The 27069-nt window shown below is 53.3% G+C and overlaps 1 protein-coding gene across 2 annotated transcripts in view; it reads right to left on the reverse strand.

Moving 5' to 3' along the window:
- NADSYN1 (NAD synthetase 1) overlaps window positions 1-27069 on the reverse strand; it is a 45099-nt gene that overhangs the window by 14745 nt on the left and 3285 nt on the right. The window contains exons 3-16 of one of the 2 annotated variants that reach the window (XM_010382092.2): window positions 24998-25114; window positions 19508-19561; window positions 18870-18959; window positions 13247-13298; window positions 12379-12467; window positions 12074-12191; window positions 11230-11361; window positions 7395-7469; window positions 5013-5137; window positions 4492-4540; window positions 3865-3967; window positions 3016-3184; window positions 1584-1719; window positions 246-352 (exon numbers count right to left, since the gene is read on the reverse strand). In XM_010382092.2, the coding sequence (XP_010380394.2) occupies window positions 246-352; window positions 1584-1719; window positions 3016-3184; window positions 3865-3967; window positions 4492-4540; window positions 5013-5137; window positions 7395-7469; window positions 11230-11361; window positions 12074-12191; window positions 12379-12467; window positions 13247-13298; window positions 18870-18959; window positions 19508-19561; window positions 24998-25114 (1416 nt within the window). Of the gene's footprint in view, window positions 1-245; window positions 353-1583; window positions 1720-3015; window positions 3185-3864; window positions 3968-4491; window positions 4541-5012; window positions 5138-7394; window positions 7470-11229; window positions 11362-12073; window positions 12192-12378; window positions 12468-13246; window positions 13299-18869; window positions 19027-19507; window positions 19562-24997; window positions 25115-27069 lie in introns of those variants that run through there. The other variant, XM_030917859.1, reaches the window with a different exon arrangement.

The raw sequence follows: 27069 nt of genomic DNA on the forward strand, positions 1-27069 counted from the left end.
ATTTGAGGCACAGGAGAGATGAAACCACAAGACTGATGAAAGTGGTGAGCACCCAGAGCTACCGGCAGGTACACAATGCTCACCCGCTCTGCCACTTAGGTTGGGTGAAATTCTAGAGGAATGATGTCGTTCCAGGTACCAAACCCGCCATGAGAGGCACAGGATGATAGAATCTCACAGCGTGTCACCCTCAGAGTCCTGAGAGGTTCGGGGCCCACCGCCGCGTGCCACTGGACCACACTCACCTCTCATCCACGTTGGCGGATCCCAGCACGAGGAGCCCACCACGGACACCCCGAGACCAGAGGCTCAGCTGAGCAAACAGATAGGCGAGGACCATCCGTATTCGAGCCTGGACAACAGAGGAAATAACAGGTTCTCTCGCAAAGGAACACGGGGGAGACGCGCACCCGCAAACTCTTGAATACAAGAAAATTAAAATAGCTTAGAGGCTCTCTAGTGTTCTGGGAACATCAGAGTTTCAGAGTCCCATGGTGTCCCGAGGCCTTCCTCTCAGGGTTGTCCCACCTCCACAGGGCTCACGCAAGCTCGGTGGGGCTTGTCTTCAAAGATGGGAGCACCCGGAGCCCAGGAGGGCAGAGGGCAGAGGGAGCATCAGTGGCAGCACTGAGCTGTGGGGTCCCTGGGAGAAAGCTTGGCAACTGCATTTCCATCCCTTTACCACTGGCAGGAGGGGAGAGGCCAGCACGGCACAGCAGAAAGGGGACAGGGAGAGACAGGACAGATCCCAGCAGCGGGAGCCCTCGGCCTCTCTTCTCCTACACCCATCGTGGAGCACCCAGTCAAGTGCAGTAGCCCAGGAGGCAGTGTCTGGGCTGTTCCCTGAGGATTAAAGAGACACACACTCACACACAGTCACGTGCACTCTCACATCATGCACACCCACCCACCCGCACACTCACAGGCATGCTCATGCACTCACTCATGCAGACTCACTCATGCACACAACTTGTGACTCATGTTTGTGCACACTCACTCGCACGTCCACACACACTTGTGCACACACAAGCACACCCACACTTGTGCATACTCACATTCACACGCCTGTACTCTCACACACTCATGTAACCTCTCACACTCATGCTCACACCCAGGCTCACACCCTCCTCTTGCACTCACGCTGGTGCACACACTCGCGCATGCACACCCTTACACCCCTGCTCTTGCTCTTACACATCACAGGCTCATGCACCAACACACACAGACACCCTCCTTGTTAACAAGGCTGCATGACCAACGTCTTCAGTGAGGCACACAGGCTGTGACCCCAGCACTAGTTGTCCCTGAGCTCCCTGTGCCATGACCTTCATGGAGATGACGGCCCAGGCCGGGGCACCGGCACATCCTGCAGTGATTGTCCCAGGGCTCCCTGCACCTCCCCAGGGGATGAAGGCCCAGGCGGGCGCATCTGCACATCCTGCACCAGCCATCCCAGGGCTCCTTGCACCTCCCTAGGGGACGCCAGCCCAGGCAGGGGCACCTGCACATTTTGCAGCGATTGTCCCAGGGCTCCCTGCACCCCCACCCGCACCCCCAGGGGACGCCGGCCCAGGCGGGGGCACCTGCACATTTTGCAGCGCCAGGTTTTCTCTGCTGCTTCCTCCATGAGCTGCGAACAGAGGGCTTTTCCCCGTCACCAGGCTGAAGATGCCCATGACGGCCTTCACGGCTGGATCAATGTTGAGACTGATGTGGTGGCTGGAGGGAGAAGGGTAGGTGTTGAAGGCAGCGTGTGCACGTGTGTGCATGTGTGTGTGCATGTGCAGTGAAGCCCTGATGACCTAAACCTGACCATTGTAACCCAGTTTAAAGTGTATGATTTGTGGTGTTCAGCAATCCACAGTGCTGTGCAGCCATCACCATCATCCAGCTCAGAACTTCCCATCACCAGAGAAGGAAACCCCATCCCACTGGCAGTCTGTCCCCACTCCCTCCTCCTCCAGCTCTGACAGCTGTGACACTGACAGATGCAGAGAGTGACAGACGCCCTCTCTCTGTGCCGTGGCCTGTTCTGGACATTGTGTGGAAATGGAATGGAAATGGAATCAAACACCATGTGGCCTGGTGTGGCTGGCTCCACTCCTTTCATCCGCACCACGTCTTCAAGGTTTCTCCTCACTGTGTCACGTGATGGTGCTCCACTCCTTTTCATGGGTGAATAATATTCCACTGTGTGAATGGACCACAGTTTCTTCCTCCGTTCATCTGAAATGGACCTTGAGTTGTCCCCACCTGTTGGCTTCTGCAAATGGTGCTGCTATGGACTTTCCTGAACAAGTATCTGTTTGGGTCCCTGCTTTTTATTCCTCTGAGTACATATCTAGGAGGAGAATTGTTGGGGGGCAGGGGGACAGCTTTTAGCTGAGCTCAACAAACAGGATGGGGAGCTGCTCATTTTCTCCTAGGAGCCACTACGGATGGAACATTCTAGATGGAACCCAGTCTCTCTTCTCTGGAAAGGTGCCCCCCCTCCACTGTCCTCACGTAGAGAACTGCCTGTGGAAGAGGCAGTGAGGGCAGGGGGAAGGGACAGGAGGAGGGGTAGGAGCCAGCTCACAGCCAACTCCCAGGACCTGCTGTGCACCCTGGTGAGCACATACGACCTGCAACCTGCACTGGGAACGCAAGGAGTCAGGGGACAGAAGGGTGGAAATCGCAGGCACCATTGGAGACTCGAGTGGGTCAGATAGGGAGGACTCATACACAGTCTCCCTGAAATCTGGCTCAAACCAAGAGAAAGTGGAGCCCTGATAAACTCCTAGATGCACATTTAAGTAATTGCTGATGACTGGAGAAACAAACTGGTCTATCCGTAGACAGTGGAATATTATTCACCCACAAAAAGGCACAGAGCACTGACACATTTATCCACATTGTGGATGACATGATGTGGCGTGAATGAAGCCAGTCACCAATGCGCTCACAGGCAGAGCTTCCAGCGGCTCTGAGCTCTGTCAGCCGCCTGCCATGCCCAGCACCAGGGGCCAACTCCACCTTCCAATCTGCTGGGCCAGCTCTCTGGCCCGGGTGCACGTCTCCTGGGAGGAGTTCTTGCTGGCCATGTAACAGGTGGTCAGTATGCGTCCACAGAGGTCTCGGGGATCCTGAGGGGTGTAGCTGATCTGGTTCACGATGGTGCGGACATCAGCCAGCACTTCCTGATCTGCAAACCACCAGGACAGAATGGGTAGAAGTCACCTGAGTGTGTGGGGTGTCTACATAGTTCCACCCCAGGTCTACAGCTCCCAGGTGCCCGTGCAACTCCACCCGTCTACAGCTCCCAGGTGCCCGTGCAACTCCACCCCGGTCTACAGCTCCCAGGTGCCCGTGCAACTCCACCCCGGTCTACACCCCCAGGTGCCTGTGAAGCTTCACCCCAGTCTACACCCCCAGGTGACTGTGTGGCTCCACCATGGTCTACACCCCCAGGTGCCTGTGTAGCGCCAGCCCACGCTATGGCCCACAGCCCCATCCGACGGGCATCGTCACCCCTGTTCTGCTGCATATGCTAAGGTGATGTCTGATACCACATCACACGGGGGAGGATGTGAACCTCCAACGCCTGTGTTCTCTCCACCAGGCCACACCATGCACAGAGCGGGCGGGTGCAGCTCTGGAGACTCAGCCACGTGGGCCCAAAGCTCCAGGAAGCTGCTGATGGCCCTGCTGCCTTGGCTGCAGGACCGGGATGTGATGCTGTGACATTTGTGCGTGGCCGCAAAGCCCCCTTCACCCCGATGTCCATGGCATGGGTGTTTCCTCTGCCCCCTCCAAGGTCCCCAACTCCAGGTAGCCCAAGGGCTGGACCCTGGAGCCTCCCTCAAGCCAATAGATGTCACCTACTTCCGCTCCTCACAGACTTGCAGACCTGGCAGCACATGGAGTAGACGAGGCAGGCGGTGGCTGCACTGTCCACCCCGCCACTCAGGGGCAGCAAAAACCCCGCCTGGAACGGACCAACCAAACACAGTGTGAGCAGAGCCTCGGAGAAGCGGCATGCCCACGGACCAGCCAAGCTCCACCCACAGACCTCAAGGAGGCGTCCACAGAAATGCACGTGGGTGTCGGCACTTTCCGTGGGGTCAGGACAAATGCCCACACGTGGCAGGATTAATGGATTTTTCAGAGGGAAAAGAGATGCTTCGCTGTGGGGCGTGTCTGAGGCTGATTCCACTGATGAACTGCAGATACGCGGGGTTACAATGCTGGCAAGATGGTGAGCGTGACCCTGCATGCCGACAGGCTGGGTTCTGCCGAGCCTCCAAAGGTGGAGCTGACCCACCAGCCACTGTGCCCACCTTGCCTCTGGCTAGTGCAGACTAAGCTCACCATGGAGGCAGAGCGATGAAATGCTTTTTGTCGTTTGCATTAAAAAAAAAAAAAAGAAAAAATCCCTACCCTGCCCCAGAATAAAACCAGACCAACCAGTAGAACAAGCAAAGTGGGCTCACTAGAAACTGGAAGTCTTACCTGTTGGCTTCGTCTTAAAAAATCCCAGAGCCAGCAGGCAGGTCCAAGGCTGCAGGGCAATCAGAACATGGAGCCCGGAGGCGGACGCCCCAGCCCACAGCACCCGACAACCCACCCAAGCAGGCCCCAGGAGGCTGCAGTGCCAGAGTCAACGTTGGGCTCTCAGGATGCCTGTCTCTACTTCAGGCACCTTGTGAGAAGGGACGCATGTGATTCCAAAGACAGCCCCGGGACCTGGGTATTATCATCATCCTCATTTTAAAATGGGGACACTGAGCCACAGAAAGGACAGCGCCTTGGGGCCCAAGGTCACAGCACGGGGAAGGAGTAGGACTGGGGGTCACACCCAGGAGGTCTGGCTCCAGCATCCATGCCCTCAACCCAGGGAAGGCACAACTGCCTCCTGCCAAGTCTCCACCCAGGCAGGTTCTGAAAACCCACTGCGTGACCTCCAGGAGTTCCCACCCCAGAGGTGTGGCCATGCGGACGGCAGGTCCCTCCCAGGGGTCGGGGTCACACACCTTATCTCCTCCTCAGGACTGTGGTATTTCCACTCGATGGGCTCAGAGACGGGTGCCAGGAGGTCCTCATGGCACGAGAGGGCAAAGTCCACCTTCACTCGGGGGTAGGGGCTTGCCCTGCTGGCCTGGCAATGGAGATTCAGACAGGATGACTCCCAGCTTCATGGAAACCCTCTGGGTCCCCAGGACTGACAGACAAGCAGGACTCCATCAGCCATGTCAAAACCACAGCGAGGCCACCCTCACTGCCATGAGGATGGAGAGGAGCAAAACAACCAATGGCAACAAGTGTTGGTGAGGGGCGAGAAACCGGGTTCTCATACCCGGCTGCCTGGAACCCACCATGGTGCAGCCGTGTGGCAAACACTCTGGCAGCTCCTCAAAAGGAGCCTTGCCAAAAGGCTCAACAGAGCCAGGGGTGGTGGCTCACACCTGTAATCCCAGCACTTTGGGAGGGTGAGGCAGGTGGATCACCTGAGGCCAGGAGTTCGAGACCAGACAGACCAATATGATGAAACCCCATCTCTACTAAAAATACAAAAATTAGCCAGGCATGGTGGTGGGCACCTGTAATCCCAGCTACTTGGGAGGCTGAAGCAGGAGAATCGCTTGAACCTACGAGGCACAGGTTGTGGTGAGCCGGGATGGCACCATTGTACTCCAGCCTGGGCGACAAGGGTGAAACTCCATCTCAAACAACAACAACAACAACAACAACAAAACACAAAAAATGGCTAACAGAGTTACCATAAGACCCAGACAATTCCACTCCTGGAATTCCACACCCAAGAGAAATGAAAACACGTGTTCCCTCCAACAAAAGTACATGTATGTTTGTAGCAGGATTATTCATGATAGACAGTGGAAACGTTCCTGATGCCCATCAGTGGATGAGTGAATAAACACAACGTGTCCATCTCCGCTATGGAACACGCTCTGACCATACAAAGGGATGAACTACAGTCACTCCCTGTATCTGTGGGTTCTACACCCGCAGATTCAACCGCAGAGAGAAGATACAGTAATCGCGGGATCTGAAGCCCGTGGATACAGAGGGCCGACTGTCCGTATCAGTGAGCTCTGCACTGTGGGACACAGGCATCCCTGCAGGGGATCAGTGGAGGCTGAGGCTCCCGATCCAACCCCTGTGGATACCGAGGGGTGGCTGCACCCGACACATAGATAAACCTTGAAAACAGCCCAGTAAAGTGTGGGAAGCCATATGCTATGTGATTTCATCCCAATGAAACGTCGAGAAGAGGAAAATTCATGAAGACAGAGAGTAGACTTGTGGTTGTCAGGGGCAGAGGAGGGGAACGGGGTGGAGTTTCTTTTGGGGTAATGAAAATGCGCGAAGATTGTGGCTACATAACTCCATGAGAACCTGAAAAAGCACTGAATCAGGTGCTTAAATGGATACACTGGGTGGTATGGTAAATACAACTTAATAAAACTGCTATAAAAAAAAGGCTGGGCGCGGTAGTTCACACCCGTAATTCCAACACTTTGGGAGGCCAAGGCGAGAGGATTGCTTGAGCCCAGGAGTTCAAGACCATCCTGGGCAACATAGTGAGACCCTGTCTCTACAAAAGAAAAGAAAAAAATTAAAAATTAGTTGGGCATGGTGGCATGTGTCTGTTGTCTCTGCTGCTTGGGAGGCTGAGGTGGGAGGATCACTTGAGCCCCAGAGGTCCAGCCTGCGGTGAGCTGTGATGGTACCACTGCACTCAAGCCTGGGAGACAGAATGAGACCTTGTGTCAATCAATCAACAGCAGAAGAGTCTGCTCTGTTATGAGCATCACACTTCTTTCTGCAAAAATCACTGTCTCACGACAGCTACACAGTTGGATATCCTATTTGTGATGACATCCTGCAGAAACGCAGAGCTCCAGGCTACCAGCAGCAGGACCTTGGGCTGCAGGAGGGGCGTTACTTGCATCCCAGGGTCTCAGACACAGGCTCGCTTGTGCCTTGGACCTTGCCTCCGACTGCCAAGGTGGGGACCAGCCTTGGCTGCACACTGTGTGCCTGTTCCTACTGCGCTTGCCACCCCCCACCTTGAGGCCTTCCTGGCCTCCAAGGCTGCTTGGGTCTTCCTTGTGTGGCAGCCCCTAGCACACTGACCGTCTCGTCGGCCTCTCTGCCTGCCTGTCCCCAGCTCACCCCAGCTCAGGGCCTGGCTCAAGCAGAGGACGATGGGGAAGAGATGGAAGCAGGTTCCGTCTACAGCACCAGCCCTTTCCACACTTGGGAAGTCTAGAACTTCCCTGTCGGACTTTTCAGGCACTGCACCCTCATGGCCGCCACCAGGCCTACACGAATGGGGCCACTTTCCACATCTTTGATGAGCATCCCACACAGTTGTCTACTGGAGCACTCACTGCCAGGTTTCGAGATGAAATCTCCGCCCTATAGCTCCGGACGTCCTCCAGATCCAGCGTGGCCGTCAGGACTTCCTGGGGAAGGAAATTTCAAAGAGAACCCGTGATTTCCCGTTTGTTCCACTCCCATGTGTAATTTGGCCGCTGTCAAAGGTATGTCACACCTTCTAAAGCAGGGGCTGAGACCCCTGGATGGGGGCCTCAGGGATGGGACAGATGACATTGAGGCCAACCCACAGCCCTTCCCCCTCACTGTTGCCACCAGAACCTCCACTGCATTCAGACACTTGCCAGTGACCCACTAATCACAGCACAAGACACCACCCTATAAGACACCCCCCGTCAGTAGGACACCCCCCAGTCAGTAAGACACCCCTGTCAGTAAGACACCCCCCCATCAGTAAGACAGCCCCCCGTCAGTAAGACAGCCCCCCGTCAGTAAGACAGTCCCCTGTCAGTAAGCCTCTGCAGGGGACTTCTGGGAATGCCCCTCTCATCAAAAAGACACACAGGGAGCCAGGGCCCCTTTGCTGCCTCTGCATGTGGCTGTGTGAAGATGGGATGGCTGGAGCTGCTGCAAACATCCTGTGCCCAAGAGGAGAGGCAACCTGAGACTGAGCCCAACACAGAGGAGGGCAGAGCTGGAGGACAACCTGAGAATGAGGCCAAACACAGAGAAAGGTGGAGCTGGGGGAGGGCAGAGGCAGAGCCACAGGCCCGGCATCCACACCAGGGTCCTGGCCCGGATGTGCTGCCTGTGTCACAGGGGGTGTCACTGCCTTGCCTTTGAACCTGGCTATGGTAGGGGTTCTGCCAATTGCAGTGTATGCAGAAATGAGGTTTTAACTCAGGGGTTATTCCTTCATGAAAAAATATCTTTATCAAATTGTGTTCCTGAGTGTTGCCTTGCTAAACACAAGCATGGGACAGCGGGAACAGCACCTGTACCACTGCGGCGGTTCACAGGATGGCCGTGGCCACCTTGCGCGCCCCTCGCTCCTACCGCTGTAACCGGGGGCCAGACCTGGCTGGAGATGCCCATGAAGGCAAGTAGACCGATTCACGCATCCTGTGGTTCTCTGGCTGCTTTCCCAAGTGATGGCACTGTGGCCACCAAGCTTCCATGCAGAAAGCCGTGGTAAGTGTGAAGCCATAAAACAATGGAGATGGGGGGGGGAGGATTGTTCCATGAGAAGGTGGCTCCATCCCACTCTCCCCAAGGCTAGGTTAACCGCCTTCCATATTGCAGCCTGACTCCAGGCACACAACAAGCGGAAAGCCCAGGGGATTAGGAAGACCCTAAGAAACACGGGCCCGACGAGGGGGATCGGCAGGTCTGTTGCTCGAGCGAGAGGCAGAAGGGGAGACTCTCAAATGATTCCACACGTCACAAGACTTCTGTTGATGATTTCAGGTGCACCACGGAGGACCTGGCAGAGGGCGGTGTCCTGAGCCTGAGGACAGCACTGCCACTCTCAATGCAGCAGACATGTGGCTGCAGCCTAGGACGGAGATCTCGGGCAACATCAGGAATTCTAGAGACAACAGCTCCTGGATTCTAGGGCATGGAACAACTGCCTGGTGCTCACTAAAAATGCAGACCCCCGAAGACTCCGGTTCGGGGGCTTGATGTGGGGCCAGGAACCTGCAGGGGTCCTGGGGCAGGTGATTCCCAACACACCTGCCAATGAACACGACCGCCAACGTGCTTGTGGCTGTGACATGGGGAATGGGGAGAGGACCACACTTCCCATCAGCAAGAGCTTAGTCCTTCTCTTCAAAGCCCTTCCAGCTCTGTCGTGGTTAACGATGAAGAGCAAGGAGGCCTCCAGGGACGCTGTCACGTGGAAAGCAGGGCCTAGAGTTGAGACGGCCACACCCTTGCCTGCCCCCTGTGCAAGAAACCCCTGAAAAGACTGTGGAATTCTTTTTCAGGGTGAAGTTCACTCGGTCCACTTTGAAACTGGTTTGGTTTCGTAACCACCTCCGTGCTGACCGCGCCTATGCTGTGCAGAAAGCACCAGACAGAATCGTGAGGATGGGAACGCAGGGGCAGCAAAGCAACGAAACCGCTCAGACAGCCTCTCAGAGTCGGTGATGCCAGGACACAGGCTCGCCCTGCTCCTGTAAAGCCAGCTGCAGAACTTGTCTCCTGTGCTACCGCCGGCCTCGCTGAATCCGACGCTTTAATGCCCGTCCCCAACAAGAGCAGAGCGGAACGCCGTCAGGTCCAAAGGCGAGTCCGGCGACGCTAGTGTGCGGGAGGGAGTGCTGGGGACCCACGCAGGGTCTGAGCCCGAGAGTGGGGATGCTCCCAGCTACGCCGGCTTGGGGCAGAACTAAAAGTTATTTGTTGTTGTATTTGTGCACTTGGGATTGATTTCCATTTTTGGCAATAACAGCCTGTTTTTTCTCATTTGCTTCAAAAACCGAAAGGGAGGCCGGGTGCAGTGGCTCACACCTGTAATCCCAGCACTTTGGGAGGCTGAGGTGGGTGGATTGCCTGAGCTCAGGAGCTTGCGACCAGCCTGGGCAACACGGTGAAACCCTGTCTCTACTAAAATACAAAAAATTAGCTGGGCGTGGTGGCAGGCGCCTGTAGTCCCAGCTACTCAGGAGGCTGAGGCAGAATTGCTTTAACCCGGGGGGCGGAGGTTGCAGTGAGACAAGATCGTGCCACTGTACTCCAGCCTGGGCGACAGAGCGAGACTCCATCTCAAAAACAAACAAACAAACAAAAAACTGAAAGGAAGAGTGGCCCAAACCTCTCCCAGGACTTTCCACCTGTGGTCCCTTCTCTGTGGAGGAAGTTCACGCCGATTGCGGTAAGGATCACCTGGGAAGCCTTGCCCCACGCTAATGCACATCTTTAGATGCATAACGTGCAGAGCTTTCATCAGCTTCCCAAAGGAATCTGGGGCTCCAACAAGGTCCTGAACTGCATTCCAAGCAGCAGCTCTGTTGCTGGTGAGGACTGTGCCAGGCAGAGTTCTTAGCTTTGTTCTCTGTCATCTCCTTCCTCTGAGCACCCACATATCTGTGTCACTTCAGGATAGCAATCGCACTTCCAACCTGTAACTCACAGCTCCCCCAGGGCTGTCCCTCACGCAGCTGGCCACTGTGTGCTCAGAGAGCCCCACAGAACAAAGCCTCCCTGACCAGAGTGTCCTGGGGTCTCCACTCCTGCTTCCCCGGACTCAGGGACAGCGTGGCGTAAGGCCTTAGATGAGTATATGTGGCCTCAACACCCGGGGAAGAAAGGCAGGGCCTTGAACGGCCTCACCATGAGCTCCCCTGACGGCTCTTCTCCTGAGGATAAGGCCTCCTCACCAAACACGGGATCCCTAGACCTGTCTCGGGGGCCATGGAGTCTGTTCCTTTCAAAGGAGCGGCTCTGGTTCCCTGCCAGCCCTTGGAATTCAAACAAACCAACGCCACCCTCCCGCAGGGGCCAGGCGGCACCCGTCCTCTCGTCACCACAGAGCCTGCCTCCCACAGCGGGGGCCGTCCCCTTGGTTCCTGAGTGCACTCCCACCTGGCCCTGCGGGGCATGGAGCCCTCCTCCCGCACTGTGGGTACGCAGGACTCGTAAGCTGCCCACAACCTCAACCATCCAGTACCATGTGCCGTGTGTCGGGGTTCAGCTGTCCTCAGACCCGAGGGTGGGAGGTCCCCCCTCACCAACCAGGTAAATCAGAGGCCATCAGAGCAGGCGGGACCCCCAGGGGCTTCTCCACAGGGACCCTCACTAAGCACCCGGCTTACAGGGGAGGGCCAGGAGCTCGGCCACTGCACAGGGAACCCTCCCCCAGTCACATCCAGGCCCGTTCATTACCACGTCATCCAGAGAAAACTGGGATCCTTGAGCAAAGACGCTTCCGTTCATGGCGATCATGGCGCAGCCGTCATAGTAGAGGCGGTCCCCGTCACAGCCCTTCTGGTTGGCCAGCAAGTAAATCCCACCGTTCTGGAAAAGGCAGAGCCCACAGTGGAGTGGTCAGCTGTGGTCCACCGCCCTCGCCTGCCACCTGCCCATGGACAGGAACTTCCACCGAGTCCCACGAGGGTCATCATGAGTGGCCCCACCACCGCCGAGATAACGCGCATATGTAGGGAAGCATGGACCCACGAAGCTGCGGCGAGCCCAGCCTTGCTAGGCGCCAGGCTCTTCGTAAAACATTTGTTTTTGCTTCATAACAACCCTACAAGGCAGACCCCGTCATCTCTCTTAGGCATGATGAGGTTCAGACAAGCCAAAGGAAGCTCCGTGTGACGAAGCCAAGATTCAAACACGGCTCAGCTAAACCCACACCTGCAACGTGAAGAACGAACCAGCACCGCCCGCTGCACGTCTCACTGCCCAAGAGCAGAAGCAGCAAACGTATAGGCGTTCCCTATGCCCTGCCATCATGCCAACGAACAAGGAGCATGTCCCGGTTCCTGGTCACGGCAGGGAGGGTGACAGGGTCGGCTTCCTGGGGTAGCTGCGCGGGTGAGATGGGCTGTGCCAGTGAAGCCCCAGGGGGCGGCAGGGCACACTTGTTGAGTCCAGGCTGTAATTACAAGCCCAGAACGTCCATCTTGTGTGGGCCCAGCCCTGCAATGGGCACTGAGGATATAGCAGTGCTTGAGATAACAGCGTCTGCCCCGTGGTGCACGCTCCCTGGCCCAACCCCTACCTTGCTGGTGGCCATAGTCACGAGATCCACCCTGGTGTTGCCTTTGCGCAGCACGTGGTGACTGCCCGAGGCATTGGTGATGATCTCCACTCCATCCAGGCCCATGTCGATGTGCGGGCTGCGGGCAGAGGCAGGTGAAGAAGAGGCCACCAGACTCCTCCAACCCAGCCTCCCAGGCGGCCCTCACACTTTCCCATGGCAGCTCCCGGCCGACGGTCATGGCCCCAGGAGGTCTGCAGTCCCAGGTCCTCCCAGCTGGCGCATGTGAGGTGGGCAATCAGACAGCACAGGGGCATGGGGCTGACCTGTGGGGTGTCCAGAGCTCCTCACAGATCTCACTTCCAATGCAGGTGTCCCACGTCGCCAGCACCGCATCTCCGAAGGGCGCAGTTTCCTGCCGTTGGAAGAGAAGAGTGCGTAAGATTCATTGGTCACGTCCTGTCTGGGCCACAAACACTACCCAGGGCCACACACATCCTACAGCCACAAGAGCTGGAGTTGGCTCTGGGCTCTCGCACATTCCAAAGAGGTGGGTGCCCTGCGGCTGCACATGGGACACTGGGTGGTGCCAAGAAGAGGAGCCTTTAGGAGCCTATGTGTGGAATAAGGGATGTCTGCACTCTGAGCAGCCAAGGGGCAGAATGTCAGGGTCACCGATGGGGTTGCCAATCGGGGCCAGTGGCTTCTGAAGTGACCCTGTTCTGTGATCACACTGAAGCAGCTGCTGCCCTGTGTTGACGGAACCCGGCCCCCACTCCCAGCCACAGGGCAGCAGCTGAGAGGGGACACCAGGGTGCCTTCCCTTAGAATTCAAAATTGAGAACAGGGCAGTTTGCTGTCGGTCTAGATAAACACTTAAATGTAGGAACATAGCCCCTGGGGGTGGAGAAGGCTGACTTCTGCCACAGGGAGGACACAAAGAGGAGGAAGCCAGTGTGAGCAGGGAAAGGGAGGAAAGGCAGCTCCAAGGCCAGGAGGAGCCGCCCTGGCTGCTGCCTGGCCCCGCAGCCCCCCTGGCTATAAGAATCTGCCTCCTTTGTCTGTTTTAGACCTGTGCGCACTGTGGGGCCTTCCATTACCTGGATCCCAAAGGGTTCCCGCCCCACCCAGTCCACTGTTGGCTGAGAATAGCGACAACCGACTGAAAAATGGGCTCCACACCCAGGGACTTGCCTGCTTTGTCAGGTCCTGTATCATCCGAGGCAGAAGGTACTCCTCCGTGTGCCTGGAGAGGAAAACACCAAGGATCTGAGGATGAGCATCTCAGGACAAATGAGGAAGGGCAGCTACATTTAAACAAAACTCAAACGGAACCCTCTGAACTGATGAACCGGCAAAGGAACTGCCAAGTGTTCCCCCCAGTGCAATAAACAATCGCGTGAAGGTAAAAAGAAGAGTATGAAGGTGGCTTGAGGAGACTACATGACATCGTGGTGGGCTGGGCTCTCCGAGCATCGGGCTGTCTCAGTTTCCCCACATGCTCATGTTCATCTTTACGGAGAGATGTGTCACAGGGGATTCGCTGAGAACTGGCCACGCTGCCCCATGGAGAAATCCGGGTGGAATTCCTGATTGCTGTTACTGAATCAGAAAAATCATGTGGCATAAACCCGAAACACAGTGACAAACCTGTATCATCCCTGGAATAAAATGATGCTCTCAATTCGAGAGATGGGGAGGAGGGTTTAATACCAACTTTAGTGCAAGGTGTCCCAAGAAGCTCCACCAAGAGGCGGAATCTTCAAAATAGACGGTTCACGTATTTGACTTCCAACAGGCTGTTACGAGATGAGCCACTCAGACCTGCAAGGAACTCCGTTTCCTTTTTGCTTTCTTAGAATTCCCAGGAGCCTTCTGGGCATGGTTTTAGTAGCTCTCTTTACTTAAGAAATGTAAAAAGTTGAGAAACTGAGTCAATGATGTCTTTCCCCCTCATTCACGTAGGGAACGGGGACATGAAGATACCCTACAGAGCTCCAGGCTGCCTTGCCATCCCATATTGAGCACTCAGTTCACCCTCTATAGCCTGTTGATGGTGATGCTGCTGCACCAAAATGCATTTTAAACGCAGGAACCGTCCAAACATCTCTCCCTTCATCTGCACCTTTCCCTCGACTCATGCAAAGACCCCACAGGCACCAGACCAAAGACCCAGCAGGACGGGCACACACCCAGCCTTGCCCCTCACTGCAGCTGTGCTCCGCGGCCAGCGCACACCTTGAGGATGGCTCTCTGCAGGCAAAGACCAGGTCTTAGTTATGTTTTCCTAAGAGGACCTGGAACCTGGAATGGCACCTTGAGCCTGCCAAATACTCTTTACTAAAGCAGGGGCACGGTGAACACGACCATTTCTTGTCATCATCTGGCACAGCTCCCAGAGGATTGGAAACCTCAGCTTTCTCTAAGCCAACGAAAATGTGCAGTTGCTTCTGGTGGGCTCCAGCCTCACCTTCCTGCCACCCCTTCCACAGGGATGAAAGGAATACCATCCCAGAGGGCCCAGTGTGACACCTGACACCGAGGTGTTCATGAGACAAACGGGGAAGGAGGAACAGGAGCCCCACACTTACGCTCTGAAATCCTAGAGACAACATCAACTGATAAAAGATCTCAACAAAAGCACAAATAAATGACGGGAGATAAGTTGACAACTAAGAAAAGAATTTGAAAAGTCTTAAAATGCTTGCAGATACGAAAAACAAAGCACAGGATAGAGCCCTGTGAAGTGCACTGCAGAGCAGACAAATTCAGGGGAATAAAACTGCCAGAAAAAAATGCAAATACACGAAGACAGTGATGGTTAGAAAGAAGAGGAAAGATAAGGCAGGCAGACACAGACATGTCCCTTGCCAGCCATCGAGGTTCCTGAAGAACAGAACGGACGCAAAAGAACAAAAGCCTTTGGAAGCAGAAAATAGGTCAACTTTCCCGAAATAAGAAGACCTGAATGTGAGGTCGAAAAACCTTACAGGGTATAATAAAAAATGATGAGAACCCCCAAGCCATTTGCTGGAGCTACTGGACCTCCAGAGTCATAGAGACATCCCACAGGCACCTCGGCAGGAAAAGCTGGTTCCTGCAGAAACAGCGCTAAAATCTGGTTGGCCACAGATTTCCTTTATGGATTCGTTTTATTGCAAAATATGTTACGCAAAAGAGTACAAAGGCACACACGTGTAATTAAAGGATATTAAAATAAGTCCAGTGCACGCAGTACCCAGGTGAAGGAGCAGAGCATCGCCTGGACCTCTGAGCCTCCAGCACGTGATGCTCTCTCCTTGGAAGTGCTCCCCGCAACAAATCTCGCCTATCTTTGTACTTCAACCCAGGCACGCTGATATGGTCTGGCTCTGTCCCCACCCAAATCTCACCTTGAATCGTAGCTCCTATAATTCCCACATGTTGTGGGAGGGACCCGGTGGGAGATAAATTAACCACGGGATGGTTTCCCCCATACTGTTCTCATGGTAGTGAGTCTCAGGAGAGCTGATGCTTTTATATTGGGTTTTCCTTTGCTTGGGTCTCATTCTCTCTTGTCTGCCGCTATGTAGGATGTGCCTTTCACCTTCTGGTGTGATTGTGAGGCCTCCCCAGCCACATGGAACTGCGAGTTTATTAAAGCTCTTTTTCTTTATAAATTACCCAGTCTTGGGTATGTCTTTATCAGCAGCATGAAAACGGACTAACAGGGTCTCATTCTGTCATCCGGGCTAGAGTGTAGTGGCACGATCAGGGTTTGCTGCAGGCTCAGTCTCATGGGCTCAAGTGATCCTCCCACTTCAGCATCTCAGGTAGCTGGTGTTGGGAACAGGTCCCCAAATCTGGCCATAAACAAAATCTCTGCAGCACTGTGACATGCTCGTGATGGCTATGACACCCAGGCTGAAGGTTGTGGGTTTACCAGAATGAGGGCAAGGAACACCTGGTCCACCCAGGTCGGAAAACCGCTTAAGGTGGTCCGCAACCACAAACAATAGCATGAGCGATCTGTGCCTTAAGGACATGTTCCTGCTGCAGATACGTAGCCAGAGCCCATTCCTTTGTTTCCTGTTTTAGTTAATCAATAATCTATAGAAACAATGCTTATCACTGGCTTCCTGTCAATAAATATGTGGGTAACACTCATTCGTGGCTCTCCACTCTGAAGGCTGTCAGCCCCAACTCCCACTCCACACTCTATATTTCTGTGTGTGTGTGTCTTTAATTCCTCTAGTGCCGCTGGGTTAGGGTCTCCATAACCCAGCTGATCTCGACTGCTGGGACCACAGGTGCACACTTCAACGCCCAGCTGATTTTTGTATTTTCTTTGGTAGAAAGGGGGTTTCACCATGTTGCCCAGGCTGGTCTTGAACTTCTGAGCTGGTCTCGAATCCTGAACTTCTGACTGCCTTAGCCTCCCAAAGTGCTGGGATTACAGGCATGAGCCACCACGCCTGGCCTTTCTTTTGGTCTTCATGAGTATCTTAGCTATTCGTGGGCTTTTGCTCTTCCATGGAAATACTGGAGCCGGTTTATTGAATTTCCTGTTCAGATTCTTATGGAAACTACACTGAATCCACAGATCAACTTAGGGGAGATGAATGCGTTTCACACTGTGCCTTCCTTTTCACATACGCAGGCAATCTCCATTTAGCTCAGTAGTTGTTAACGCCCTCCCATAAAATTTTATCATTTTCCCATACGGGGCTTACACATCTCTGATTATAGTTATCCATAAGCACTTTGGCTGCTGGAATAAACGGTATCTTCCTTAAAGTTACACGTTCTGACTGAACGTTGCTGGTAAATGAAAGAAACCTGACTTTTGATTGGTTTTATCATCCAGCAAACTTGCCAAAATGTATTGTTAATTACAATACGGTTTCAGTCTATTCCTGGATTTTCATTTGATCCAGAATAATGACCTCTGTCCTTTAATCAAATTATTGTATCCATTTTTATTTGTAGTGATTACTGACAGATTTATTCTCTCTTACGTGCTATCTCTGAGTCCCACTTTTTCTACTGGACTTTTAAAGAACTCACTTCCTTTTATGCTTCATTTGGAATTATTTCATTTTTTTCTTTTTATTCTTCTTTTCTTCTGCCTGCTACTTTGACAATCATATGTTCTGTATCTTTCCTTTTAGTGGTTACCCTAGAAATTTTATGTGTATTTCACCTAAAGTCAAAAATTAATCAGTATCTTTACCCTCCTACAGAGCATTGCCCTAATTTACATGCACAGCTGTGCAGCGATTTAGGGCTGGCCTATTTTCTACTACATACTAGACATGTTTCGTACAGTCCCGTTTGTTTACACATATCCACAAATTTATCAATATCCTTTTTCACCAATCCTTTTGAAATTTCGAGGCTTCTGCTAGAATAATTTTCCTTCTGCTTAACATACACGTTCAGAATTTCCACTGAGTCTTTTAACGATAAACTGCTTTTGCTTTTGTAAAAATGTCTTGATTTTTGTCCTTGTTCTTTTTTTTTTTTTTTTTTTGAGACGGAGTCTTGCTCTGTCACCCAGGCTGGAGTGCAGTGGCTGGATCTCCGCGCACTGCAAGCTCCGTCTCCCGGGTTTACACCATTCTCCTGCCTCAGCCTCCCGAGTAGCTGGGACTACAGGCGCCCACCACCTCGCCCGGCTAGTTTTTTGTATTTTTTAGTAGAGACGGGGTTTCACCGGGTTAGCCAGGATGGTCTCGATCTCCTGACCTTGTGATCCGCCCGTCTCGGCCTCCCAAAGTGCTGGGATTACAGGCTTGAGCCACCGCGCCCGGCCTGTCCTTGTTCTTAAAGGATGCATTTGCTGATTCTAACTCCCAGCTGCCGGTGACTCCCTCCTCGGATTTTTTCCAGCCACCGTCTCCTGGCTCCAGGCTTCGCCACTACGAAGCAGGAGTTGCTGATCAGATGAGGAAACAATGAATATGGGGCCCCAGATGTGGAGAACAACGAACAATTGTTCTGAGGGCACGATGACCTCCACAAGCACAACGACCTCCTTCCGCAGTGGCTCCCACAGTTCTACCTCATCCCCAATGTAGCCCCCTCCAGCACAACCCTATAAAACCTCCCTCCAGCCCCTGCCTCTCTGTAGACAGTCCCTTCTCTCCTGTGCTGCCTGTTGCAATCTTGCAAAATATCTTCACACTTTCTCTAATAAATCTGCCTGTCTTCACCTACAACTGTCTTGGTAAATTCCTGTCTTGGTAAATTCCTGTCTTGGTAAATTCCTGTCTTGGTAAATTGCCTGCACCATCGGTCCCAGCTAGTCGATCGATACCCCTGACACTGCTGAGGTAGAATAGGGTCTGGGGGCAGGGAACCTAAGCACTTCCTAGAACTAAATCAAAGGAAAAACCCCAGCGTTCTAAGTAAGACCAAGTAAATAACTTTGTAACTAATTCAGACAGGAAACACCTCTTTATTTGCATAGTGTGTAGCCAAGTAAATAACCTTGTAACTTCCCTTCAGCCTCTTTATTGACATGGGGCCCACACCAAGTAACCAATGGGAAGCCTCTAGAGGATATTTAAACCCCAGAACATTGCATAACCGGGCCCCTGAGCGGCTTGCTGGGGCCGCTCCCGCCCTGTGGAGTGGGCTTTTATTTTCATTCAGTCTCTGCTTTGGTTACTTCATTCTTTATTTGCTTTGTTTGTGCTTTTTGTCCAATCCTTTGTTCAAAATGTCAAGAACCTGGACACCCTCCACCAGTAACACTCCCATGATCTGGACCCAAGGCTACACACAGCGAAGGTGCTTAACACACATCCCAGGAGCGGTCCAGCACCCGACTTACCGACTCCTCGACCACGGGGTGAACCAGCGTAGCTCGCGGTAGTTGCCTTCGTTGGCCAAGGCCATCTTGGGTCTGATGAGCAGGATCTTCCTGCAGGCAGGGGAACAAAGCCGTGCACACCGGGCTCCTGAGACGAACGTGCCACTGGCGGTGGCCACTGCCACCGGGGGACAAGGTGATGCCATGTAGAGTTGGCTCAAGAATGGGGCCCTGAGCAAATCTCTCTCCTTCTCTGGGCTTCCACTTTCTGTCTATGACTCAGGTCTCCACGGCTGCATCCATTCCTGACCCTCACAGTGAAGCAGCTAAGCCCCAGCAGGTGTGCACCTCACCAGCAGCTAGTGACCGGGTGCTCCAGGGAACTCGCTCAGCAGGACTGGCTTCCAGGCCACAAGGACCTGTGTCCCCACACCCCCACCCTCTGCGTCTCTTCTCTTTCTGATATCTGATGATGCCTGTCTTGGTGGTGGCTGAGACTCAAGAGAAGCAAAGGCACCTGGGTCACCTGCCTGGTGCATCGGCCCTGACTAACCCGGGCACTTACAGAAGCAGCCTCCCAGCAATGGGTCCCCAGGGCAGCACCCTTGGCTGAGAGCCAGGGAGAGGCCCCTGTCACCCTCCCGGGGGCGGGGGCCTACCTGTTGAGGAATATCACTCTGCAGTTGTAGCGGACGTTTCGGTGCATTACAGGCCTGCAGGAGAGAGGAAAGGTACACGCATGTCTGCCCAGTTATGAAAACACAGAGCACACAAAGGCAGCGGCTGCAGCTCTGGAATCATGCATTTTACTTTAATATGAAGCTCCGTCCGATCCCTTCAGAGAACTGCAAGGCTCTTCTGTTGGCACCCTCAAATCAAAGCTAAAATGAGCCGAGATGGTTCTGCCACCAGGCAGCACCGACTCTAGGCCTAGAGGAGCTTCTTCTCAATGAACGGCAACTTCTTTCCACCACAGGGTTCTTCCCTCTCCTCCTGGAATGTTCCAGCCTCTGCTGCCTCCTCCCCTTCCCCCTCCAAATTGCCTTGTGCTAACCTGAGGGATCCACTTTCCAGCACTTGTCCGCCCTGAGCTCATTTCCACCCACCACCTGGGACATGTGGAACCCCTCCATTCGCCACTCGGGGCCGGCCCTTTCTCAGGACTGGGCCTTGGCTTCACGCTCCCATCACCTTGCTGACACCCTGTCATCTCCCACTGCAGATGAGGGGATCACAGCAGGAGAGGGCGACCTGGCTGGGGACACTCGCATGGGAACCAGAGTGACCCGACAAGAGGCTCTGGCCAGAGCAGGGCAGCACAAGGGAAAGATGATCCGGACAGGGGCGCTGAGAGGACGCAGTGTCGGAGAGAAGCACAGGCGCCTGCCAGGGGTGTGATCCGACCGCAAAAGTGTTTCGGGGGAAGAAAAACCAAACGTGGATGGTGTGGAGTTCCGATTCCAGCCTTGCCACTGGCTAAGCAACCGGTGTGAACCCAAAAGTATCTGAAACAGGTCTCAGTCCATTTAGAACATTTATTTTGTGAAGGTGAAGGACGCACACCTGACACAGCCCGAGGAGGTCCTAACTACACGTGCCTGCAGGTGGTCGGGGCACAGCCTGCTTGTCCACATTTCAGGGAGACAGAAGATGTCACTCAATACATGTGGGATGGGCACTGCTCGAACTGGAAAGGCAGGACCAACTCGAGGGGGCCACGGATGGGCTTCCAAGCCATAGGTGGATTTAAATGGTTCTGATCAGCAATTGGTTGAGTTATTATCAATAGAAAGGAACGTCTGGGTTATGATGGTGGGTTGTGAAGACCAAAGTTTTATGATGTAGATGAAACCTCCGAGTAGTGGGCTTCAGAGAGAACAGACTGTAAATGTTTCCTATGAGAATTAAAGTCTGTGTTGATGTTCATGCTGGTCGGCTCTTCCAAAACGGAGGAGGGGAAATGAGGCCTGTCTGATCCCCCATCACCCCCGACTCCCCGTCATTCATGGCCTGAACCAGGCTTTCAGGTTAACCCTGGAGGGCCCCTCTGAGAGAAGCAGTTCATTCAGAGGGTTGGGAGGGCCTTAGGATTTTATTTCTGGTTGACACCAGCCTCGACTCTTCCTCCCAAAAATGGGGATGAAAGGGTAAGATGCATGCAGGGGCACCACTGCCTGTCCCTGTCCTGGCTGCGGCCCCCGTCCTGGCTGCAGCCACCATGAGCGACTCACTCCATCATGGCTTCTGTTCCTCTCCGACGTGTTCTGGACCCAGGACCCCACCAGATCTCACGTCCAACTGTAATCCCCAGCATTAGAGAGGGGGCCTGGTGTGGGCGGAGTTCTCATGAATGGGTTGGCACCATCCCCTCCGTGTTGTTCTGACAGTGAGTGAGTGGGTTCTCGTGAGATCTGGTCGTTTTAAGAGTGTGTAGCAACTGGGTGCAGTGGCTCACGCCTGTAATCCCAGCACTTTGGGAGGCTGAGGCAGGCAGATTACAAGGTCAGGAGTTCAAGACCAGCTTGACCAATCTGATGAAACCCCGTCTCTACTAAAAATACAAAAATTAGCCTGGTGTGGTGGCGTGCACCTGTAGTCCCAGCTACTTGGGAGGCTGAGGCAGGAGGATCACTTGAACCCGGGAGGCACAGGTTGCAGTGAGCTGAGATTGCACCACTGCACTCCAGTCTGCGCGACAGAGTGAGACTCTGTCTCAAAAAGAAATAAATAAATAAAAATAAAAAAGTGTGTAGCACCTCGCCTCTCTCTCTCTTGCTCTTGTTCTTGCCATGGAAGATGCCTGACGAACACAAACTTCTTCTCACTTAGACAAAGTGTGCCCAGAGTGTGAGAGAAATAGATGTTTTAAATAAAATACGAGCCCTCCGTGAATATCTGATCTCTAAGTGGAGTAAGTCACCAGGACAAACTCAGAAACAAATAAAGCAGATCAGGGCGGCGCTTTCACCACGTGAACATAAAACACCGGACACAGAAAACAAAGTTACACACCAAACGACGCACCAGGAGAAGGATTTTTACCTTACGTGCGAACGGACTGACATGTTTCACGTGTCAAGGACTCAAAATAAATGAGACACAAGCAGTTGCAGGCAAAAAAACAGGTAACTCTCGAAGAGTGTTACAAACAACCAACAAACAAAAAAAGTTCAGCTCCGTAAGTGAGCAAAGCAAATAAATAAGAGTCATATTTAAAAAAGTATTCACCACTCTGTTTCTTTATTTTGTTTATAAAGGCGAACCCCTTGTAGTGCAGAACTAAGGATGGTGCACCTGCAACCACGGAGGGCGGGAACCCAAATCAGCACCCTCTTCCTGGAGGACCATTTGAAGAAACAGTGCAAGGTGGAGGTTATCAATGACATTATGATAAAACTCTTGTTTTGTTCATGGGAGCCTCCAATCCAGTAAAACGCTAGATTTCAAAAGAAAAAAATACCTTCAAATATGATGGTTACAATTTTTAAGTGTAAAAAGTAGAAAAATGTAAAGAGGATTATAAATTCAAAGTCAGCAGAGGAAAAGTCTGAGCAAAAATGAACCAACAAAAGACAAAACCCAAAAAGAACCAGCCTGGGCAATAGAGCGAGACCCTGTCTCTACAAAAAATTAAAGAAAAAAAAAAACAAAAAAAACACTAGCCAGGTGTGCTAGCGTGCAACTGTAGTCACAGGTACTCAGGAGGCTGAGGTGGACGGATCACTTGAGCCCAGGAGGTCAAGGCTGCAGTGAGCCAGGATTGCACCATGGCACTCCAGCCAGGACAACAGAGTGAGAATCTGTCTCAAACAAACAAACAAAAACAAAAAAAAGAAAACCTAATGAGTAGAAAACTTGGTGAAGTGACAAGAGTAAGTCCATGTGGTCGGCTGACTCTCAACCCTTCAAACATGTCCCCATCCTAACTGCTGGAGCCTGCGACTGTGTTTTGTTACCTGAGACGTTGCAGGGGTGATGAGGTGACAGGCCTTGAGATGGGAGATGATTCTGGACAATCTGGGCCAGCTAGCATAATGGCAAGGGTCCCCATAAGAAGGAGAGTCAGAGGAGGAGCTGTGACAACAGAAGTGGGGGTCGGGGTGACGTCACAGCTGGAAGGGGCCACAGGCCAGGGAAGCTAGAGAAGGCAGGAACACAGATCCTCCTGGAGAGTCTCCGGAAGGAACCAGGCTTGCTGCTGACCCACTGACCCCTTGACTTCTGACCTTCAAAACCATTAGATAAAAGACTGGTGTTGCTTGTGTGTTTTGTGTCCATGGTAATTCACCACAGCAGCAAAAGGCAACTAAGAGAGTCCACAGGACCAATTAGCATCATCCATATGAACAGAGCCTAAAATTCCCATCCATGTGCTGCTTAGAAGAGGCCCCACTCCATAAATGTCATGGTGAGGGCTGGATGCGAGTGGCGGGAGAGTATGCGCCAGACAGATGCCAAGAAAGAAGCGAGCTGGCCGGGCGCGGTGGCTCAAGCCTGTAATCCCAGCACTTTAGGAGGCCGAGATGGGCAGATCACTAGGTCAGGAGATCGAGACCATCCTGGCTAACACGGTGAAACCCTGTCTCTACTAAAAAAAAAAAAAAATACAAAAAACTAGCCGGGCGAGGTGGCGGGCGCCTATAGTCCCAGCTACTCGGGAGGCTGAGGCAGGAGAATGGCGTAAACCCAGGAGGCGGAGCTTGCAGTGAGTGGAGATCACGCCACTGCACTCCAGCCTGGGCGACAGAGCGAGACTCCGTCTCAAAAAAAAAAAAAAAAAAAAAAAAGAAGCGAGCTAAGGTGCCACCTCCATGCCAGATGAGGCGGTGCTGAAGGAGATGTAAAGGACTCAATGCAAGGCCCGGTGATGGGGGACAGCAATGCAGAGCGCAGCAGACACCAACAGAGCATGTGCAGAGGCCTCCACAGGGGACAACTATGCAGTGTGCGGCACAGACACCAGCACAGTGAGTGCAGAGGCCTCCATAGGGGACCAGCTGTACAGAGTGCGGCACAGACACCAGCACAGCGCACACAGAGGCCTCCACAGGGGACAGCTATGCAGACTGCAGGCACAGACACCAGCACAAAGTGTGCAGAGGCCTCCATAGGGGACCAGCTGTGCAGAGTACGGCACAGACACCAGCACAGCACACACACAGGCCTCCATAGCGGACCAGCTGTGCAGAGCACAGCACAGACACCAGCAAAGCACGTGCAGAGGCCTCCATAGGAGACGGTTATGCAGGGCACAGTACAGACACCAGCACAGTGCACACAGAGGCCACCACAGGGGACAGCTATGCAGAGCACAGCACAGACACCAGCACAGCATCCTCCATAGGGACTGGCTACGCAGGGCACAGCACAGACACCAGCACAGTGCATGCAGAGGCCTCCACAGGGTACCAGCTATGCGGAGTGCAGCACAGACACCAGTACAGCATACTCCATGGGGAACCAGTTATGCAAAGCAGGGCTCAGACACTAGCACAGCATGTGCAGAGGCCTCCATAGGGACCGGCTATGCAGGGCACAGCACAGACACCAGCATGGAGAGTGCAGAGGCCTCCATAGGGACCGGCTCTGCAGGGCACAGCACAGACACCAGCATGGAGAGTGCAGAGGCCTCCATAGGGACCGGCTATGCAGGGCACAGCACAGACACCAGCATGGAGAGTGCAGAGGCCTCCATACGGACCGGCTATGCAGGGCACAGCACAGACACCAGCACAGCGCATGCAGAGGCCTTCCTTGTGGAGCTACACATATACAGCCTAGGCCATGGGAACCACGTGGCGACATGTGGACATGAAACGAGCCCCAGGACTCCCCATGATGTGAGTCAAGCTCTCTGCAGGCAATGGGGTGAACGCTGCATTCCCCTTTGTGTGGAGTCTGCTGATGTGTGCACAGGACTTTCTGGAAGAACTGACACATCCTGCTTCCAGGAGCTACCTCCTTGCAGGGGAAATGAGGTGGCTTACGGGGCTGAGATAGGAACAAAACCCACTTTTCAAGCATAAGGCCTTTGGTATCCCTGGACATGTGGACGTTCCACACCCTGGATGGAGGCCGGTTGGGTGGGTCATGCCCTTGAGCTTGCCTTTGTCCCGGGCTTGCCCTTCCACACTCACACTGGCACTTACATCCCCACGTCGCAGATGATGTCCTGAGTGACGGGAGACTCCAGAAGGGCCGCTAGGACTTGAAACGAGTGCAAGAGGGTGTCCGACTCGTAATAATGATCCCAGCATCCGTAGCCGCTGCAGAGAGAGTGAGAAGGTGAGCTCCAGAAACAACTCAGGTGAGCGGGGAGGGGCAGGGCCTGTGGGCCCGTCCAGTCTGAACGTGTCTGGGGGCCGGGGCTCAGCTGTTTTCTCAAAGCCTTCCAGGTGATTCCAGTGAGCAGCCAGCGTAAGCCCCACTGCCCCAGCACGATGTGCTTTACTGAACGTGATAGAGCATGGCCCCTGCTTCTCTCTCTGAGTTTTAAGTTACTACAAAAAAAAACCTCTCATATCAGGAAGTGGCTGTCCGTGGGTTTCCTTTTAACCATTAATGTGGCCCAAATGATACTGATCGACAAGAGAGGAACCCCAAAGAAACAAAGCTGGACCCACAGAAATCCAATCTTTGGCAAAGATCACTAATGACCATTCAGAAAAGCCACCCACAAAGCTACCCCGAGTTTCTTGCTATAGATGCTTGTAGTCAGCTGAATGGAGGACCCCAAACAGGTCTGTCCACATCCCAACCTCAGAAACCGGCAAATGTGACCTTATTTTAGAAAAAGAGTCGCTGATGTCATGAAATTAAGTATCCCAAGATGACATCACCCTGGCTTTTGCAGGTGGGCCTAAATCCAATGACAAGTGTCCTTGTAAGAGAAAGGAAACGAGAGACAGGGAGACTACAGGAGGAGGTCACGTGAGGACGGAGGCAGAGATGGGAGCACGGAGGCCATAAGCCAAGGAGCACCTGGAACCACCAGGAGCTGGGAAAGGCAGCAGGGACCCTCCCCAAGAGCCTTCAGAGGGAGGCAGGCCTTGCTGCCATCCTGATTTTGGACTTCCGGCTTCCTGAACCGTGAGAGAATACATTTCTGTGGCTTTAAGCCTCTAGTTTGCTCCTGTTTCGGCAGCTGCAGGAATTAATTCAATAATCCGTGGTGTCATTAAATGTGAAGGCTGGGCTGCTTACTACTGGGGTTCCCATAATACAATATAGAGCATTTGTAGAACACTTATAACTCTTCAAGAAATTCTCCTTTCTACTACGCACCAGCCTGGAAGGCACACTTCAAATGCCCAGCAAACCTCACACACGCTCGCATAAACCCCAAAACCGGCAACTGTGATTTTCAGTATCTGGGAAAGCACTGCTCTCTGCCCTGGCTCTGCTAAGAGGAAAAGCCCAGTTCTCAGATAGAAAAGGTATCCAGGAGATGCCCCAGTAGGGAACGGAGTCCTGAGATGTCCGTTCTCCTCCAACGGATCCGTGTTTCGTGGGTTTTCATGCCCTGTTGGCATCTTGGCCCACATGTGAAACCAAATAACACTGTAACACCACACGTCCCTCTGCATGGCGTCCAGCAACCAGAGGCCTCTCACCCCTTCGACGGGTCAGCAGCTGGAGGAGCAGGGCTGGTCAATCCGTGCCTGGGACTATTTGGGTGGCAGCCATGCCTTTCCAAAGCCTCCAGCACCGACTCAAAGGAAACAGCTGACCTTTCTAGGTGAGAGGGTCTCTGGTCCACGAGTCAGCCTGCTCTAGAGCCACTAGGCCCTCACTGTGTATCAGGTGCTGGACCCCTAACCAGTAAGAACAAGAGGCGGTGTGCTCAGTGAAGTGACGTCCCTCCTCTCCTGCCTCGGTTTCCTCTTTGTAAACTGTTGGAATATTTCATAGGAGCCTGCTCAGCAGGTTGTGAGCTATGTAGAGCCCTGCTCAGCTGGGCTCCTGTCCCTGCGGGATGCAAATATTCCATCCCAGGGGCCTTCAGTTAGACATCCTCCCATTTTCAAAATGAAACAGGTCCATATTTGGAGGAGAGAGGTGAATGTAACTTTTATAGAAGAGAGAGACTAGGACGAAGAAAGAAAAGACTTAAACTCTAAGCATCTGGGCCACATCAGGCCAGGGGGACTGGGCTGTCACTACTGCAGCTCTTCCAGGGCAAGCAGCAGACAGGACATGAGGATCAGGCTCCTGGACCAGC

This window comes from Rhinopithecus roxellana, chromosome 15, assembly GCF_007565055.1.
Source record: "Rhinopithecus roxellana isolate Shanxi Qingling chromosome 15, ASM756505v1, whole genome shotgun sequence".
Classification (NCBI taxonomy): domain Eukaryota; kingdom Metazoa; phylum Chordata; class Mammalia; order Primates; family Cercopithecidae; genus Rhinopithecus; species Rhinopithecus roxellana.